This window comes from Mytilus galloprovincialis, chromosome 4 (assembly GCF_965363235.1).
Source record: "Mytilus galloprovincialis chromosome 4, xbMytGall1.hap1.1, whole genome shotgun sequence".
NCBI lineage: Eukaryota > Metazoa > Mollusca > Bivalvia > Mytilida > Mytilidae > Mytilus > Mytilus galloprovincialis.
The window spans coordinates 101220130-101240558 of NC_134841.1; the positions used below are offsets into that span (position 1 = coordinate 101220130).

Consider the following 20429-nt stretch of genomic DNA (forward strand, 5'->3'; position numbering starts at 1 on the left):
GTCAGTCTTGTACAGATTCGTTATAAAACATTTATAATATCCATTTATGATTATTATGACGATTGATTAAATATGTTATAACCATATTTGTCCTCTTAGATTCCATTATGACATTAAATCGGGTGTAAAATATCTAAATGATTCTGTTTCTATTACTTTCCCAGATTTCTAGCTAGAACATATCTTCTTTTTGTTGGTTCTACAACATTCCAATATTTCTAACAAGGACGTATCTTCTTTTTGTTGGTAAGTTAGTTTTTTTTTGTTTGTATGTTTTAAGAAGGACGCCAACTAGTTCAAAAAATACATTTCTACTCCTTGTATATCATCATTTATTTTTCCCTATTTATAAGTACAATATTTCTAACGATACGCGTACAGTTACCTCGATGAAAAAAAATTGCTCAAAATTTTACAATTGAATAGTCACAATGATAAACTGGTTATTCCAAAATATTAAAAACTGTTTGATAAATGGACATTTTCTCAATTTTTTTACATCCTTTTCATCGAAATCTGTCATTTTTTTCTTTCAATTTGTGCCCTTCTTTGACCGACTGCTTTTGCTTTGCAACTTCCGCCTATGGACACGGACAATGATTCCTCACGATGCAGATAACAATTGCACACTTTCTACAAGAGCCAACCGTGGCTGCAAATTTATACATCCCGAACATCAAAAAGGACATCCACTATGGCAATGGATTTTACTGTCTATCTGTTTAGTGGCAATGTTGACTAGAGTATAGAAATGTGGTAACCTTGATTCTCTTCCGATCGATCTTGGGGATCATTTAAAGCTTGGAAACGAAATATAGAGTGGATAAATACTGCTATCAAATAAGGCAGTATATAGAATGGATAAATACTGCTATCAACTAAGGCAGTATGGTAGACTATCTATTTATTCCGTTGATATTTTTTTCTCACTTTTTTGCAGATTATTCTGGTTCCAAAATGGAAAGACTTGGAAAATACTTAAATAACATAAAAGAAGACCGAAAGTTTATTGTCGCCATTGTGTTTTGTACCAATATTATAGACAATTTACTAATAAGTTGTATCGGTAAGTGCACTTGTAAACTTATTAGTTATTTTGGATGAGGCAAGATGATCCCCAAAAGATTAGATCTATAAATAGTTACGATGTCATTCCTTCGCCAATTATTGAGAAAAAACATTAAAAAGTAATGGGTAAATTTTTAGAGCTCGGTGAATTTCGAACCTCAGTTCTTGGACACGAGAGAGGGTGTGTGGGCAAGGCTTTAACGATGAAAGAGGGTGATGGCCAGCACTACTAAGAAGGCGATGGAATTTGTTTTTCAATCTGAAAGAAAGGTTCCAATGTCAAAGAGACGGCATTCCCACAGCACACTAAAACAAAAAAGTAGTTTATTGGCAATCCCATACTTTTCATCAATTATATCCAGTGTTTCCACAACACCATACGTTATAAAGCGTCCCTAGTCGAGATAATATTAGAAGTCTATTACTAGGCTTGTAATGGAATTCTGATAATATGAATAACAACAATACAAGAGGTAATTGTTTGTCAACTCTTAGAGGGGTATACCCACAGTAACCCACTCATTATTCCATCTTGACATCTTAAGTAAAGGACTATCTCTTGAACTGAATTTTAATGTGCGTATTGTTATGCGTTTACTTTTCTACATTGGTTAGAGGTATAGGGGGAGGGTTGAGATCTCACAAACATGTTTAACCCCGCCGCATTTTTGCGCCTGTCCCAAGTCAGGAGCCTCTGGCCTTTGTTAGTCTTGTATTATTTTAATTTTAGTTTCTTGTGTACAATTTGGAAATTAGTATGGCGTTCATTATCACTGGACTAGTATATATTTGTTTAGGGGCAGCTGAAGGACGCCTCCGGGTGCGGGAATTTCTCGCTACATTGAAGACCTGTTGGTGACCCTCTGCTGTTGTTTTTTAGTTGGTCGGGTTGTTGTCTCTTTGACACATTCCCCATTTCCATTCTCAATTTTATCATTCGTTTACCAAGACCGAAAGACAATTATATTTAGGAAGAATTGATTTATTTCAATCGTCATAAGTAACCGCCAACACTCCATATTCCTGAAAATACTATTAAGACGTTTGTTCTTCCATGAAATCGCCTGATTAATATCTTAATGTACTTGTCAAATGTATTTTGTTTGCCACAGAGAAAATAATATGGGATTTCCTTAAAAAATTGTTAAATGACTAACATGATTGAGTGTGATTATTTCTTTATCAGTTTGTTAAACATTGGCAAATCAATGAAAATGAAAGTCTGGCGAGAGAGAGAGAAGTATTTGATTGTTATCAATCACATTGTGTTATTATCATTGCAGTTTCCCTATCCCATTCCGGTCGTGGCTGCGTATTCAAACATCCAGCACAGCCAAAAGATGGTCATTTGTATTTTACCAATCTTCTATACTTGGAATTTTGACTTAATTTAAATCAGCATGATACAGCTAAGAATATATAATTATTGTGCATAGAAATCATACCCTACATAATGATTATTTTTGTGCTCCATTATAAAAAAAATTCAAAGAGCTAGATCTTCTTCAAAAGTTGACCAATCTTTCTAAAACTATGAAGACTTCTTTCAACTAGATGCATGCGTACAGTTGTAGTTAATTTTCAAGACTTTTTCAAGATGATTTTCGTTAAAATAACATTTATCCAACTGTTTTAGGAAAGCCTTGAAGGGAACATTTCAGTACTGCTATTCAAAAAGGGACCGAAAGGGGACTTGGTAAATTATGTGTTGTGTTTCTATACGGAACCCTAACACAGTAAATGGTTATCAAAGGTACCAGGATTATAATTTAGTACGCCATAGGGAAAAACACATGCTGTATTACCAAACGATAAATACCACTGTAGAAACTTTGACCATCGGCTTATATTGGAAACTAAGAATTAGATACGGATTTTTTCCTGCTTTTATTCTTTAGTACTAAAGTGAATTTGTTTTGCAGTACCTATAATACCCGAGATGCTTGTAATCCAAGATGAACAGATGATGGCAAACTGTTTGACTATACAGAACCTGTCCACTCCAAATATTAGTATGAGTGAACAGATGATAGAAAGGTGTCTGACAGGGAACGAGCAATCTGTAAACGTTAGCCTCAATGTGACAACAGATGAACCAAGTACAAGTTTTTCAAGCATTAGCTTTGCAAAAAGACTGTTTGCGTTGTCATTTAATCCAGCGACAGAGAACAGTAAAATAGGATGGATATTAGCAACCAAGGCTTTAGTTCAGATTGTATTCAACCCTTTGACTGGATATTTAGCGAATTCGTAAGTTATAAGTATTCATTGTTAATGCCGTTCAACATTGTAAAGTGTATTTGAATGATAATTTAGAACATGATTTATTTATTAGTTGTAATTGGCTTTGAACTAGCATTCGGTACTCTCATATCGGTGTGTAATGTCGATAGTTTTATATTAGTATTTTGTTATGCTTTGTACTAATCTACTCAGTTTAGTCATTTGTTACTCAGTGGTTTTAACACCTTTTTATCCTGTCCTGTTACTCAACTGTCCCGGTTAGGGAAGGAGTGAGCGCTCATAATTATGTTTGACTCGGTCCCATACTTCATGTGCCTGTATCAAGTCAGGATTATTGTTCTGCTTACAGAAACTATCACAATTGCAATGTTTATTTTACTTATTGTAGATTTGGAAATAACATAGTGCTGCTCGGAGGTACTATCATAATCGGTATTTCCTCAATGGGTATGTTTATTTTTTTTACAGATGATCTAAGGTTAATATTTAAGTAGGATGTCCTACTATTATGTCTCATATCACACATGTTACAAAAGAGAGGCGAAAGATACCAAAGGGACATTCAAACTCATAAGTCGAAAATAAACTTAAACAAGAAAAGACAAATAGACAAACAACAGTACAGAAAAAAACCCATAAAAAACTCAATACTCAGCAACACGAACCCCACCAAAAACTGACGGTAGTCTCTGGTGCTCCGGAAGGGTGCATGAGCAGATCCTGCTCCACATTTGGCACTCATAACAATGTGTCACACTATGACATGATCACCTTTCCGAAGCATCTGATACCAATTTTTCTATTTACCAAAACTACTTCCATTTCACCCTTTTGCTCAATTCCCAAATTAAACATCTTTATAAGATAGTGGAGTAACGGACACATTTTTACGTTATCGTATTTAGGTAACAAATGAAAAATATTTATTTAATACCAAACTTTTTTTGAGACATTTTTTATTTTCTAAATGACGCCTTTATTGCCTACGAATAATATATTTTATGTTAACATATTTTTGAGTTCTGATAACAACTGCAATATTATACTAGTGTTACCATTTTACTTTGGTATTTCTGTTGAAACAGTATATTCCATTTCCTCTTCGGTGCCTGGTTTATTGATAGCTAGAGGAATGCACGGCCTTGGATCCTCAGCTACTAATGTTGCAGGTATGGTACTTATAATCAAAGCACTATAAGCGCTGTAGGTAGTTAACCAAAAACTAATGTTGCAGGTATGGTACTTATAAATATCAGATATGGTCTTTAATCACACAAAATGGGAATAATGAATGGTAAGGGTTTCTTGATCATAATGGAGTGTGCATATAGATGTAGTGTGAGTGATATGTTTGCCAGATATTCAATGAAGTTATGTCTTTCAAGGAAGTTGTGTGAAAATCAATGATCTATTTTTAGTATTATAACATCATGCGCGTACTTTTTTTCATCATTGCGCAAAGGAAATTCCTGAAATAAAGACTCTTCTAAGTTTTTAAACAGCTCTGTTTTTGTCTTTATCAATTGTGTATCTGAATTTAATTTATATACATATAGATATCTACATGGAATCAGAATCCTCAGAATATTAATATCAACAGGCATTTCTTCTGTGTCTCTCTTATGCACTTTTATTAACCAAATAAGTACATTATTGCCAAAAATTACTGTTTATTAAAAATTACATATTTTCTGTAATGACCTTGTTTTTTTCTGTAATGACCCTGTTTTTCTGTAATGGCCCTGTTTGTTTTTTTTCTGTAATGACCCTGTATTAATGCCCAGTTTGTCTGTATTAAGCCGAGTCATGCCAGTTAGGGTTTTTAATAAAGTTAATAAAATTAAGTTGTAAAGAGTATAATACCTTTTTGTATTTTATTTATTTAGTAACCAGCAACTAACATTAAAGAACCATATAAAGGGATCACTGTTCATCCTGTTTTTCAACACATAACTTCTTTCAACTTAATATCTTAGATATTTGATATATTTAAAGCTTTATCATGGTGAAGAACATATTATCATTTTTCAAACTAAACTGTCATTAAAAGAGAAGGAGAGTACATCAAGTTGGCAGCAACACATACACTTTTGTTCAGTTGGCTAATAAATGTATTAAGAAATTGTAGTTTTTATAATGGCCCAGTTATATGTCCTCGGTCAGTAATAATGGCCTCGGATGTCTGTAATGGCCCTCGGCGTTGCCTCGGGCCATTACAGACTTCCTCGACCATTATTACAAACCTTGGACATATAACAGGGCCATTATAAAAACACCCATTCATTAATACTATAGTATTGCTTCTATAACTAATCTTGCGCTTTTAACTCACTTCAGGTATGAGTTTATTGGCTGAGCAATATCACGAAGATGGCGAGAGAAGTCGTGTAATGGGGATAGCAATGGGAGGAATAGCAGTCGGAGTTTTGAGTAAGTGATTTGAACTACAAAACAGCAGTTTAGCTCAAAATCATTTTAAACAAAAACAAACAAACGAAAATTAAACGATAAACGAAGCTGGTTATTCTTATATTAATTAATATCTAATATTTAGTCACCGTATTTTAAACAGTAGAATGATTTGATTGGCTAGGGAGAACTATTAATACTCTTTTAATCAATAGCAAAGATAAAATTGAGCTATTTGTCATCAAAATAATCCAAAAAAAAATAATGATTTACTCGTTCCAGTTTATCGGCTGTAACTGAACGTTAGGTTTACTTATAGGATAAGAAATAATGATGAATCGTTTTATGTTCCTCGATAAACATTATTTTCGATATCTAATCAAAAAAGCCTCTTTAAAAGAAGACACTGTGTCACCTGTCACCGCCAAGATATTTATTTTCATCTCGAACAACTACAAACGTGTCTAACAGGATGTGGCTATTGTAGAAGACTTACAGAAGAACGTCTCAACCTTACTTTTTAGTTTAAACATATTTATTTATAGTGGATTGGGAAAGTCTATTCTGTATCATATGATCTACAAGACTGTTTCTCCCACTTTTTTGTGTAAAATTATTGTCACCTTTTTCATTATGATGCCTCTACCATCTTGATGTATATTAACTCTGGTCCATTTCAGTTGGATACCCATTTGGAAGTCTGCTTTACTTCTATGTAGGATCCAGTGCACCATTTATATTGATCATGGTATTTGTTGTTATTGATATAGGCAAGTATATCTATCTCCATTTACGGCTTGTAAAAAGATTGAAATGAACCTATTATGATTGAAAGGGTTCAGGAACTAGGGTGGTTATTTTTTTGAGAAAACACGAAGACATAAAACAAATAAATAGGACTGCATATCTACGTGTAAATGGTAAAATTATTTGCGTTTGATATCTTTAACTTACTAAAATGAAGATATGGAAAGTTTGCAAATAAGACATCTTCCCACCTGGTCACTGTCCAGCCTTCAACAATAAGCAAAAACCCAAAAATAGTTAGCTATTAAAATGTAACAAACTGAATTGTTTTACTTTAGATAACAAACGGTAGAATGTACTACCATTAAACGAAACACTATTAAGAAAGACGGCAACCAACGACCATCACTAGGCTCGCCTGGGACAAGCACATACAGAATGTGACAGAGTTAAACTTGTCTATGATTTTTCAACCCTCTCGCTTACTTTTTGTTCAAACACATCATTATAAAAAAGAAGTAAACATCCCAGTAAACCTCAGTTGAAAGGGTATTAGGTCCATTGATCGAACTTAAGAACCCAATTAATTCGATTAGATATCAATGATCTTCTGCTTTGTATTCCTTTTGGTTGGTGATTTTATGTATATATTTTTATGTGTTTCAGGTTTTATCATCGTTGTTTGTAGACCAGTGATATTAGGAAAGGTACGATTAATTACAATATTTTAATAATATTTACCATTACGTGTGCTTTATAAACCGGGATACATTGATAATACACAACCATGTCTAGTTGGAACGAGGACGTTAAACCCAATGCCTCGTGAATAGAGTTAATAGTTATAAGAGTTAGCTTGCTGTCTATCTATCAAAGAACTTTTGGACTGACTGTTAAAGGGGTCCGTATATGAACTTTTGCAGGGCAAAATCTAAGCCCCTTTCCAACATACCTTCTTTTTACCAATTTTACGCCCTTCATCCTGGTCAATAAACTTTGCATAAACCCGTCTCTTAGATGTATTGATAATTATATATTGCATGAAATAATTGTTACCAATATTCTAAGGTAATTTGACAAACAACAGCAAATCAAGCAAACAATATTATAAAACTGTTACCGTGACATCTTCAATATTGCTACTATTGTCGCTAAATACTCTCCACTTATGAGTACTTTTATATAATAATCAAAACTTTAATGTTTGATATTGATTTATTGTATCCACAACTTCAAAATGAATTTTAAGTCACATTACTTTCATAATATTTACCTTTAACCTGCAGAGAAGTTATCATGGATCAACCATAACAGTACTTCTGAGAGACCCATACATATTAGTTGGAGCATGTAAGTACGGGGCGCCGAATGGGACTCTTGTGATTTTGTACTCGAAATTCAATTTTGTACGGACAAAAGTGAGTTTTGTTCACAAAAATGAGTTCAGTTTAACAAAATTTGTAGCATACTACAAATTTAAAATTTTGTCATACAAAATTATCTTTCAGTGGACAAAAGTTACTTTTGTCATGACAAAATTCATTTTTGTAACACAGACTTTACTTTTGTTAACTAATTTGAAAATTGGGCGACAAAAGTCAATTTTGTATGCAATTTTGTTTAGTTTGGATTCTGTGAACTAATTTGCATACAAAATCGACTTTTGTGTGACAAAATTGACTTTTGTGTGACAAAATTGACTTTTGTGAGACAAAATTGACTTTTGTGAGACAAAATTAACTTTTGTGAGACAAAATTCAATTTTGTGAGACAAAAGTCAATTTTGTATGCAAATTTGTTTAGTTTGGATTCTGTGAACTAATTTGCATACAAAATCGACTTTTGTGACACAAAATTGACAATTGATTTTTGTCTCACAAAAGTCAATTTTGTCTCACAAATGACGACAAAATTGACATTTGTGAGACAAAATTGACTTTGGTGAGACAAAATTGACAAAATTGAATTTTGTCCGACAAATTTGAGTTTTGTCTCACAAAAGTCAATTTTGTCTCACAAAAGTCAATTTTGTCTCACCAAAGTCAATTTTGTCTCACAAATGTCAATTTTGTCTCACAAAAGTCAATTTTGTCTCACAAAAGTCAATTTTGTCTCACCAAAGTCAATTTTGTCTCACAAATGTCAATTTTGTCGTCACAGACAAAATTTGTGAGACAAAATTAACCTTTGTGAGACAAAATTGACTTTTGTGAGACAAAATTGACTTTAGTGAGACAAAATTGACTTTTGTGAGACAAAAATGACTTTTGTGAGACAAACCTCAATTTTGTGAGACAAAATTCAATTTTGTTTCACAAAAGTCGATTTTGTATGCAAATTAGTTCACAGAATCCAAACTAAACAAATTTGCATACAAAATTCAATTTTGTTTTGTCTCACAAAATTGAATTTTGTCTCACAAAAGTCAATTTTGTCTCACAAAAGTCAATTTTGTCTCACACAATTGACTTTTGTGTTTTAATTTCCATATCAGGTAACAAAAGTCAATTTTGTATGCAAATAAGTTTATATTTGCATACCTTTTTGACAAAATTGACTTTTGTCATGACAAAAATGAATTTTGTCTACAAAAATGAATTTTGTTAACAAAAATGAATTTTGTTAACAAAAATGAATTTTGTCATCACAAAAATGAATTTTGTCATGACAAAAATGAATTTTGTCATCACAAAATTGAAGTTCTCATAAAACAAGTCTGTATCACATAGTTTTGTAAGACAAAAATGATTTTGTTATGACAGAATTTAATTTTGTACAAAACCACAAGAGTCCCATTCGGCGCCCCGTAGTAAGTTTATAACGTTTATGATCTGAGTATTTTAGTTAAACTCAGTTTAAGTTAAAGTGTTTCAGATGTGGATCACATTTTTTTTTTTACCTTTTTGGAACTCCTGAGTTCGCCCTCGCTTTTGGTAGGGTTCTTATCGAAAATTACTAAAACTATTGATATTATAATTATACTGTTTAGATATGTTATATTATTTCATAATTATACTGTTTAGATGTTATTTTATTTCATAATCATACTGTTTAGATATGTTATATTATTTATCATAATTATACTGTTTAGATATGTTATATTATTTATCATAATTATACTGTTTAGATATGCTATATTATTTCATAATTATACTGTTTAGATATGTTATATTATTTCATAATTATTGTAAATATAATAATTGAAAGCACGATGTAAGCGATAAAAAGCAAATGATGAAGCAAGGATTTTAAGGCAGTAAAAAAAGCCTCAGTCCAAAACACAAAATATGCTATGTCACTTACATCACTAACCAAACTAAATTATTTCAATCTTAAATTGTATCAAAACTATTTTTTTTATTAATTCTGTATGAATATATATATTAGTATCCCTGATGTTTTTACAGTTTTTATGTTACAGGCATTATTATGTTAGCTACTATGTCAATTTCAACAGTAGAAGCAACTGTACCTATTTGGGTTCTTGATACAATGGATGTCGAAAAATGGGAGCTAGGTAAGATAATTTTTTTTTATAAATTTGAGAATGGTAATTGTCAATGTGTCAAAGACACAACAACCCGACCAAGGAACAGAAAACAACCGAAGGCCACTAATGGATCTTCAACAACTGTAGCGTGAAAATACCGCACCCATAGACGTGCTCGAGCCAGCCCCCGAAATGTGAACTAGTCACACCACTCAACATATAAATGAAGAAGAAAAAAAAGGCTCCTGACTTGGGACAGGCGCAAACATTCGGCGGGGTTAAACATATTGTCCGTTATGAATAAACGAAATTGCAATATCTTACCATGTCATTATTGACATATTCATACTATCTAAGAAGACCATTTTCGTCAAGCATAGACTCTATTTTTATGAAAATTGACACTAACTTGCTAGGCTTAAAAATAAAGAACTCTTGAAACTGCCTGCTCACTTTGGAAAAGTGATAAAGATACCGAGAATCTCCATTGACATTTCCAGAAGGACTTGACTACACGTCAGATATATAGTCGGTTAATCGTCTACTTTCATTAAACAAAATGTATGCTGACAGCTCCTACTCTAAAATACACGTAGAAAAGGGCAGACGATACAGTTACAGGGGAGGTAATGACGTTGCTAACGTAAAATGTTATTTTCGCGACGTCAAACTGTGACATGTCGGGGAAAAGATGCATTTTTCGACTGATTTTTATCATTCAAACTGATTTAATTTGAAAACGAGTACATGGACCCCTATTTTTTAAAACGACGTTTTGTTTCATTTTGCAGGGAGATTATGGGGTCCAAATTTTATAAAACTGTAAATAGTGCAATTTTTTAAATTTTGATAAATATACAGCAAAAAATGACGTGTTTTTTTCTCAATTCATGACCATTTGATAAATATGAGTTATTCCTGAATAAAAAATGTTTAAATTTTTAGGATAATTATAAAATACAGAAATTACAAATTATTTAACAAAAAACAATTTGTATTTATCTTTTAAAACAAAAACGTTACGACTTTCCTTCGAAAGGAAAAATACGACCACAAATTCGAATTTGAGCAAATATACAAATTTTCGACCTCATTCAACTCAAAAAGTAGCACATGAAGGTATATTTTTTATTACATATTTTGATTTAATCAGACAAAAAATAGCCTATATGGAAATTTTCATCAAACTGTAAATACAGGATCAAAACTGTATCGTATGCCCTTAATGGGCTATACATTTGACCTGTAGTCAAACCCCTATATGGCATGCACATAGAAATGTGATAAACCCTACAAACCCATATTATTGTTTTTACATCAATTATTAGAAGTTTAGATTTGTCATACCAATTTACTTAAGATAGATTTGCTAGATAATAGTCCTCTATTACATTAAAAGCCCAGATTCGGTCGTAGTAAATATAAAACTTATGATACCGATTTCAATGCGGACGGGCACGTGTTTCGCGGATAAGCTTTGTTTGGTACGATCAAGATGGAGGAAAGTTCTTTAGTGCAAAATATATGAATAATTGCTTTATTCTTAAAAAGATTTGAATAATTGTTTTATTCTTTTTTTTTTAGCTGTGTTGTTTATCCCGGATAGTGCCGGTTATGTGATTGGAACTAACTTCTTCGGGAACTTTGCTTTAAAAATGGGAAGGTATTCTATTAGATTTGAAATTGATCAATTTAATAAATAATAAGAAATCCTTATTGTTAGTCAATAAACTACAAGAATCATACCGATCGTTCAAGGGCTGTATAGCCAGTCAAGGTCGTTAAAACTACCATTTGTTGAAGATTCATAAATACAGAAGTCTTCAAGATTACAAACATGAGTTCCTTTACTATTTCTACAACATTTCTCAAGCGTGACTTTTTCACCTCGTGAAACTGTTAACCTTCAGTCTTAATTCAGCTGAAAAGACGCAATAGTTCCTGATATATTTTACATGGAAGACATTTGTCATCTTGACTTGATCCAGTTATAGTATATTTTATACATGGAAGACATTTGTCATCTTGACCTGTTCCAATAAAGATTATCCAGTTAGATCAGTAATGCCAAATTTAAAAAATGTATACTTTAGTATAACGTATAACCTGTCGTAACAAGGAGAAGGATACACTAGTTCTGTGAATCGTAGATTTAAATAACCTGCAAACTTAAAACAGAAGTTTTCGAATTGTATGTAGAAAAACAACAGTTCTTTTTCATACAGCTCTAAGATAGTAGTTCTTATTTGACTTCAAAGACCTATTTTAATTCTAAAAGTGTCAATTGGTTATTTTTCTTGTTTCAGATGGATAGTCAGTATAGTGTGTTTGTTGTTAATCGGTATTTGCCTGATATCGGTAAGTACCAATCAATAGTCTGCAAGTCTTTATATGATGTATAATACTAATATCTGTTTCTAAAACAATTCGAACGAACACATTGCAAGCATTGAATACCATATAGCCACTCAAATGGTTTTTTTATTTGTAAGGAAAGTTCAATAGGAAATCTACTCTCGCAAGATTATAGTTAGCTTACGCACCATTTAAAGCAAGCCATCGAAAAATTCTCTTAAATTTCTAAGACAAATTATATTGACCTATGAGATGCTTTACATTTTGTTAGTAGACAGGCAGCTCATAATACTTCAGATGGAAGCTCGTACAGCCGACACCTAGCCTTTTATTTTCAGTGTTATCATTTCAGATCCCCTTTGCCACCACGCTGCCACATTTAATTGTCCCCCATTTTGGATTTGGATTAGGACTAGGTAACTATATCATTTTGATTTGACAGAAATATTATAAGTTACCAAATACTTAATATAGATCATTATTCTTCTCGGATGTATTCATTTTTCAGTTATACCAGAGACATATATATACATTTAGTATACATATCTCTGGTTATACATATACGTTTTATTACAGGCACTCGTCTCAGAATTTTTTTCTATATCAATATCTGAAAAAGTCTAATTTTTGGCAATAAGAAAAAACAAAAAAAAAATCTTTAGACCCGGTATTTTAATAGCACAAATCGAGGAACACACATTGGGGATCTAGGAACTGTTGTCTGTAATTCAAACAATTGTTTAATAAGGAAACAATGGCAATTTTAAAAATGGTACAAAAAAATCCAGTTCTTTCCTGTTACCAAAGTGAATCAATTTTAAAAAGTTTCTAATGGGAATAAGGAATAAGTTTAAGAAACTATTTGTGGTTTACTAGTATATCCTGCAATAGTTAATCAAATGCCAATTATTGATTTTAGCATTTGCAATACAAAAATATACTTAGAAATATACTTAAATATAGTCAGATATGTCGGTAACATGAAAGAATCTTGAGTAACAGGACAACGGTAACAGGACAGAGTTGGTAACAGAAAGGATTTTCTGCTTTATTTTAAAGTTTAAGAAAAATACATCATTTTAGATTGGTCACAATTGAAAGATAACAGCAAACAACGTCATTTATTCTTTGAAACTGTATTTGCAAGATGAAAAATCTGCCTAGGTAATGAAAAATTCTTAAATAAATTCCTTTCTGTTACTATCTACTATACTAGAATTGCACAATGTTCTCTGCTGTTATCAAAAGCAAAATACCTATTTTTTTTATTCAATATACTGTGTATTATTTTGAAATTTATTTGATATGGTGGTGATAACTTATATTAAATGAAATGGTAGGCATATAGTAGATTAACTTTTTGATTCTTCAGTGAAATTGTCTTGAACATCCTTCTTGTTACTGATGATGGTTATGCTGTTACTGTTTATCAGGTAACATGACAGAACGTAACAAAAAGGAATTACGCGATAGTTTTTGTCCTTTTTATCACATTAAATGTAAGTGTATTTCCTGTGACATATAACTTTTAAAAAGATGATACAAAAACACACTTAATGTTGTGGTGCACACTTAAAAATATTCTCAGAAAGTGTAAAAAAAGGATATAGCAGGATCGACACCAATAAGTATTTTTCTATAAATTCTTACCTTGTATGGGCTTGAATTTTCAAACCTGGCCGCCTTTCCAACTACTTCTTTGTACTAATGCATTCAGGAAATGATGCTCTTCACAATACATAATGGGAAAATAAATATTGGTCTTGTAAACGTTTCCACAGGTAAAAAAACCCAGTGGTAACAGGAGGGAAATCACCCCTGGGGACAAATTTTTTTTCTCTTAAAATTTGCAAAATTTTATTACATGCTATAGTTATAATATAAAAAGACAATTTAGGGGCAAGTTTATTATATAATATATCATATATGTGAGAATCGGACGCCTGTTTAATTAATTTGGATATTATTTAAATGATTTAGTTTTCAAAAAAACACAGGTGACAACATGATTTTAGGGGGGTTGAACATTTAAATTACAATATTTTATTGGAAGAAATATAAGAATGAGTGTTTAATTGGCAGGAGTTGGTGCATTATATAATTTAATTTATACTAAAACTTAAAATTTTCAAAAAAGATGGTTGAATAAAAAAATAATTGCTGGTGAAGTGCGGGACATGGAAATTAGACTTTTTCAGATATTGTCTCATTATATATATACCTTTATGTGTTATATATAAAGGTATCTAGGAATTTTTTTCTGAGACGAGTGCCTACAACTTGTGTTTTATGTAATTATTTATGATATATTGGATTTGCATATTATATATATATATATATATATTATATTTGTACTGATGAGCATCATTTGCTCAAAGTAATAAAATAATTGAATAGAATATCAGTTTTTCACAACTTATTTATGAAACTTTTAATAACAAGCAAAGTCAACGTGGGTTCCGTTGCATTTCAAATTTGCCAAATCTTGATTCCGTATACCTAGCCGCATCCTTTTCGCAGTTTACTTTATCGTCATGGTGATATCTGTGTTTTCTAACCTTTTTTATTACTCTCTTGGTATTTGCCGTCTATTTTTCGAAATTTTAAACTATAAATTGTTTGACTTCTCAAGAGATACAAGAGATAAATTGTTTCCAAGTCTAGCAACACAAATATTTTGCAATAATTATGATATATAAGAAAATTGTTTTATATTTCATAAACTTGCACCTACACATAAATGTATTACTGAAGGATAAATTATACCAAAAATTAAATGGTGCGAAGAAATATATTTTCATGAAAATTGTTCTAAGTTATCCCCCTTTGACTTTCCGATACACTCTCACTATCGTACCATATATTTGTCAGAAAAAACTTTTTCTTTCGTACATTAAATTTTCATACGCCCGTCAAATTTTTTAAAAATTTTAACAACGTATTATAGTATACAAATGTCGTCTGTCCGGCGTAAATATATGTCGCACCGTAACTTATGAACGACTTATCCAAATTTCATGAAACTTAACATATTTGTTCATGATGGTCAAACGATCTGTATACTTTTTGGTGAAAATAACACAGGCACTTGTCTCAGAAAAAAATCCTACATACCTTTATATAACACATAGGAATATTTTTTTTCTGAGACAAGTGCCGGTGGAAAATGAGATTAAAACTTTTTGAGTTACAAGACTTTGTAACTATTAAAACAGGGGTGTGTTTTTTTCACATGTCGCGCCGTATCTCAAAAACGATTTATGATTATTGCTTAAAACTTTACACACTTCATAGTTTATATATTAATTTGAAGATCTGTATACTTTTTGGTGATGATTCAAAATTTTATTTTTTAGTTATTGAGTATTTTGAAGAAGAAAAAAGGGGGGGGGGGTTATATTAATCTAAAGATCTGTATACTTTTTGGTGATGATTCAAAATTTTATTTTTGGGTTATTGAGTTTTTTGTAAAAAAAAAAATAACATGTCACGCCGTATTTCAGAAACTATTTATGATTATTGCATAAAAATTCACACGCAAGACGACGGGCGTATCATTCGCTTATGGCGCAGCTGTTTATTATATTTATAATATGACTGTTAGTAAGACAGCAACGTAACAACTAAGAGACACATATCCGCTTAAGTTCTTCGACGATAGTGAATGCATATCTCATTAGAGTTAAACAGAGATGATGGTTTGAAAGACTAACATATGTTTTAGGTATAATAGATGCAGCGATAGTACCATTGTTAGCCTTGCTAGTAGACACTCGCCATGTAGCCATGTATGGATGTGTGTATGCCATTAACCAACTTGCAGTGTGCCTAGCGTATGGATTAGGTAAAGACAATTACAGTAAAATTGCATTTAGAATCTTATAGTGATTTGTTAAAAGTAAAGGGTATCATTATCATAGGTACTTGGGGACAAGCCATTTTTTTTAAAGCCCTCCCCTTGATATCCGTGACTGTTGTGGATAGTGAAACTTGGAATTGATAGCAAATATCAATACAAATTATTTCTACTATATTTATGTTTATATTATATGATAAAACGTAAAAATAATTGAAATTAATGGAAAACAAGAATACAGCGGATTTAGGAAAAAAGGAGGAGGGCAAAAAAAATGGCCTGTCCCCAAGTACCTATGATGATTATGTGTCCCTCTATGTGCGGGAGTGTCCCGTTATGATCTTTTGGTTTAAGATATTATTTTACAATGGAAGTGTGGTCAAATCAACACTGAGACGGGTTTTCTTTAATTTGAAAAACGTAGAACGCATGTTCATGATGAAAAAATATGATAAACAAATTATTGTAACAAAAAAAATAGTTTATTGATTATTTAATATGGTCCGAGAACACAGTTATCGTCCTTTAATTTTCGTTGTCTAATTGTTCTTAGTGTGGACGGTGTATGACTTGCAAATTTTATTATCAAATGCTGGAGAAAGGTTGCTTAAAATAAAATTGAGAAAGGAAATGGGGAATGTGTCAAAGCGACAACAACCCGACCATAGAGCAGACAACAGTCGAAGGCCACCAATGGGTCTTCAATGTAGCGAGAATTCCCGCACCCGTAGCCTTTTACATAAAAATTATTTTTCTCCTAATATTTAAACCATTTTGACGGACATATTTCGCTTAAGGATTTTCCCAGCTATTTGACAATACAACGAATTTCCCTAAATAATTTGCAATTGGATAGCACTTAATTCTATTCACAATCCGATCCCAGTATTTGACCGCCATTATTTATGTCCCTCGAGTATCGTTCGCCCCTCTTTATTCAAAAATGTATCGCACTTGTAACCTTTTGAAATTGTCCGCACTTTTAACCTTGAAATAGTCTAACAGATAAATCGTTACATGTCTTTCCTTCAGGACCCGGAATAGCTGGACAGATTGTAAAGGGTCTTGGCTTTTCATGGTAAGTACTGAATGGTCATCAAAGGTAAAAACTACATGCAATTCAAGGTCGAGGATCAGTAAATTGTCAAAGTTTTTGGTACAATTTCGAATACAACTTTGGCATGTTGAAATTTAACTGAAAATCGAAAAAATAATTCATTTACCTCTTTACATCAAGTATCTCTTCTTTTTTTTCTTTCTTTTTTCAAATTTTACTGAATGAATTCTTCCAAACTAGCTTAACATTTGTGGCTTTTTTTTTTGTTACATAAAATGGGCGAAAAAATCTCGTAAATATTTTAAGCTTATATTTTTGTATTATAAAACAAACCTCTGTGTTTTTATATGGATATTTCAATTTAATAAAGGAAGTTTTACTCATAGGATAAACACATCTCGAGTGTAATGATGTTGGACGCTAACTCTTTTTTAGGTCCATGTGGGTGCTATCGTCTGTAATAATCTTGGTTAGTCCAATCTGTATTTTCCTTAAGAGACCACCTGTAGAACAAGAAAATAAGGTAACTTATCTAAAACAGTAAAATAGTAACAAAGAAAAATCATAGTTCGTGTAGGGTGGACTCTTCGAATCATGGCCCAACTGTGCAATCTTTTAAAAAAAAAGATGTATAATATTCATTTCACAATGGATTTGTGACTTTACTTTATTATTTGGTACGTTATTACAAAATCCATCGGAGAATGAATATTAGCAGCCGCAGTTTAGAATGATAAGACTTATTGCATATTAATTTTAAAATAACTATCTAAATCAATAATGTACAGTGGCAGACTGACAATGTGTTAAAAAGTCGCGAAATTCAGAACGTTCTTGTTCAAAAATGAAAAAAATATGTTTTTCCCCAAAAAATCACACATCTTTCCCCCAAAAAAATAGATTAAAAAAGTCAAACATTATGATATACTTAACTAGTGATAATCGATGAACATTGTATAAAGTAAACATAAAAGAGATTAGCCGTTCGGAAGGATGTTCCTTGCCTAAATCGTAACATGCAAATAAATTTTAACCATAATACACAGTTACTACTTCATATTTTATTTATTTGTTAGTCGCAAGGTGACATGGAGGGTTGATTTAAACTGAACTTTACCACAAAAAGTGTGTTTTTTTTTCTTCAAATTTTCCTTTGAGCCTTCCATTTCCACATATTGACATTCCAACAACATCATCAAAAGATATATTCATTATCGTTAATGCTGCAAAACATTTTCTCTTTTAAATTTTTCTAATTTAATTTCTTTTCGTGTTACACAGCCGCTTTAATAAACCTAAAAAAGTACATGGTTATATGTATACGCGACAGGCAAGTAGATATGAAAAGATGTGGTATGAGTACCAATGAAAAAGCTCTCCATCCAAGTCACAATTTGTAAAAGTAAACCATTATAGGTCAAAGTACGGCCTTCAACACAGAGCCTTGGCCTACGTTAGCCCTAGTCATAGTAATTATTTGCCGACTTTACTGTCGGTTATCATTGATAAAGCTTTTGTACATTAAATAATATTTTTACAAAGTAAAACTATTTGTTTCTTTTTATTTCAGCCGATTTTGGAAGACAAAGAAACAATTCAAATGTACGACTGAAATGAGATATAATGTATACAGCCTACAGCAGTATTAACCATAGTCCCATACACCAGTACCAAACATAGCTTACATTTGAATAGTGACCGTTGATGTGTATACTACTGAAATGTTGATTTATTGTAGTTCTTAGATAACATGACTTCACGTACAAACAGTTTTTAGATAGCACGAGTTCACGTGCAAACTACGTTTTTCCTTTGTTATGCATTAGTCTTATTATATAACGTAAAATTAACTATATGTCTACTTAAATACATTTACTATGCCTGCCTATACATACATGTACATGGCCTATGTCTGCCTATACATTGCATGTCTCTGCCTAGGACACGGGTGTCATTCGGTTAAACGAGAGAAATGATCGTGAAAGAATATCTAACGGTGGCCAAGTATTGTGAGACGATCGCGAAAGCTCCTGCACCGGACCGTAAAAGACATTTAACCGAGAAGACATGAAAGATCAGTAAATAATCTAATTTATTTAATAACACAGGCAAATTTTCAACAAAATAAAACTGTCTGTCAAAATGGTTCAACATTATGATCAGTATGTGAGAAAATCATTATTTTTTCACAAATTCGATGTTAAGGGCATTCTATATGAATGAATCAAATGGTTCTCATAGTTATTTTGTGTAAACATAATCTGAAACTTGGTATATAAAGAAATATTTACACAATATTGATTTTTTGGATTTTTTTTTCGTGAAAGATCACGTACCACTTTTTGAAGATCGTGAAAAGGATCGTGGAAATCTGATGCTACGAAGACGTTCAAATTATTCTTCAATTATATGATATTAAATTAATGTTTGTTATTGGTCTTGAGAAAAGCTAGATCGGACAAGATCCGCAATAAATTTAAGCATCTATACTATCTATACTATTAAACGAAAAGACCTCATTTTGTGTGTCGCTTCTCTTCTTTCCACAATAAATTAATCATCATGCCTCTATGTCCTATAAGTACATGGCATAGTCGCATTTGTCATCCATTCATATGATTATTCAGATTGAGTTATTTTGGGAGAAAAACGAGAAAAAAGGCGTCCGGATATTATTCCGACATTGGACGAAATTTTAAGTCAGATTAGACTTCCGGTTTGTGTTTTCTTTATACTTTGAACATACATGATCATACATATACTACGAATAAAGAGTATTTTCTATCTGATATCATTTTCAAGTTAACTATCCATGGCGGTCACAGAGTTTATTAATTGAGAGAGTCTGTATAATATATCAATGACCGCTGGCCCGTGGATCGATTAGTAAAGTGAGAATTGAAAGTAAATAACAAATACACTTTATTTATAGTAATGAATGTACATACTATACACATAAGCCCTAAAATTATCCATGTGTTAAAAGTGAGAATTGAAAGTAAAAAACAAATACACTTTATTTATAGTAATGAATGTACATACTATATAGATAAGCGTTAAAATTATCAATGTGTTATTAAAATTAATAGAAACCAAAGGGGAATTTTTGGGGGAAAAGGAGGAGCCGGGCTAGAAAAACAACTGTCATGTCCCAGTCTACCTATGACTTTTGATACCTTTTCTGAAATTCATTAAATCTTTTA

General features: G+C 31.8%; 1 protein-coding gene across 1 annotated transcript; it reads left to right on the forward strand.

Moving 5' to 3' along the window:
- The first annotated feature begins 957 nt into the window (after nucleotides 1-957).
- On the forward strand, nucleotides 958-19000 carry LOC143073802 (synaptic vesicular amine transporter-like). Its single transcript, XM_076249559.1, has 14 exons — nucleotides 958-1066; nucleotides 2991-3318; nucleotides 3701-3759; nucleotides 4398-4481; nucleotides 5650-5742; nucleotides 6402-6491; nucleotides 9890-9985; nucleotides 11543-11621; nucleotides 12265-12316; nucleotides 12666-12729; nucleotides 16038-16157; nucleotides 17202-17247; nucleotides 17662-17749; nucleotides 18797-19000. The coding sequence occupies exons 1-14, from the start codon at nucleotides 958-960 to the stop codon at nucleotides 18836-18838; spliced, it is 1350 nt and encodes a 449-aa protein (XP_076105674.1). The 3' UTR covers nucleotides 18839-19000.
- The last annotated feature ends 1429 nt before the right edge of the window (nucleotides 19001-20429 follow it).

Bases quoted from the DNA above. Each gene is read 5' to 3' on its own strand.
- LOC143073802 (XM_076249559.1), top strand. From the start codon at position 958: ATGGAAAGACTTGGAAAATACTTAAATAACATAAAAGAAGACCGAAAG. The intron at 5,743-6,401 runs GTAAGTGATTTG...GGTCCATTTCAG, and splicing joins AATAGCAGTCGGAGTTTTGA to TTGGATACCCATTTGGAAGT. The intron at 17,750-18,796 runs GTAACTTATCTA...TTTTTATTTCAG, and splicing joins CTGTAGAACAAGAAAATAAG to CCGATTTTGGAAGACAAAGA.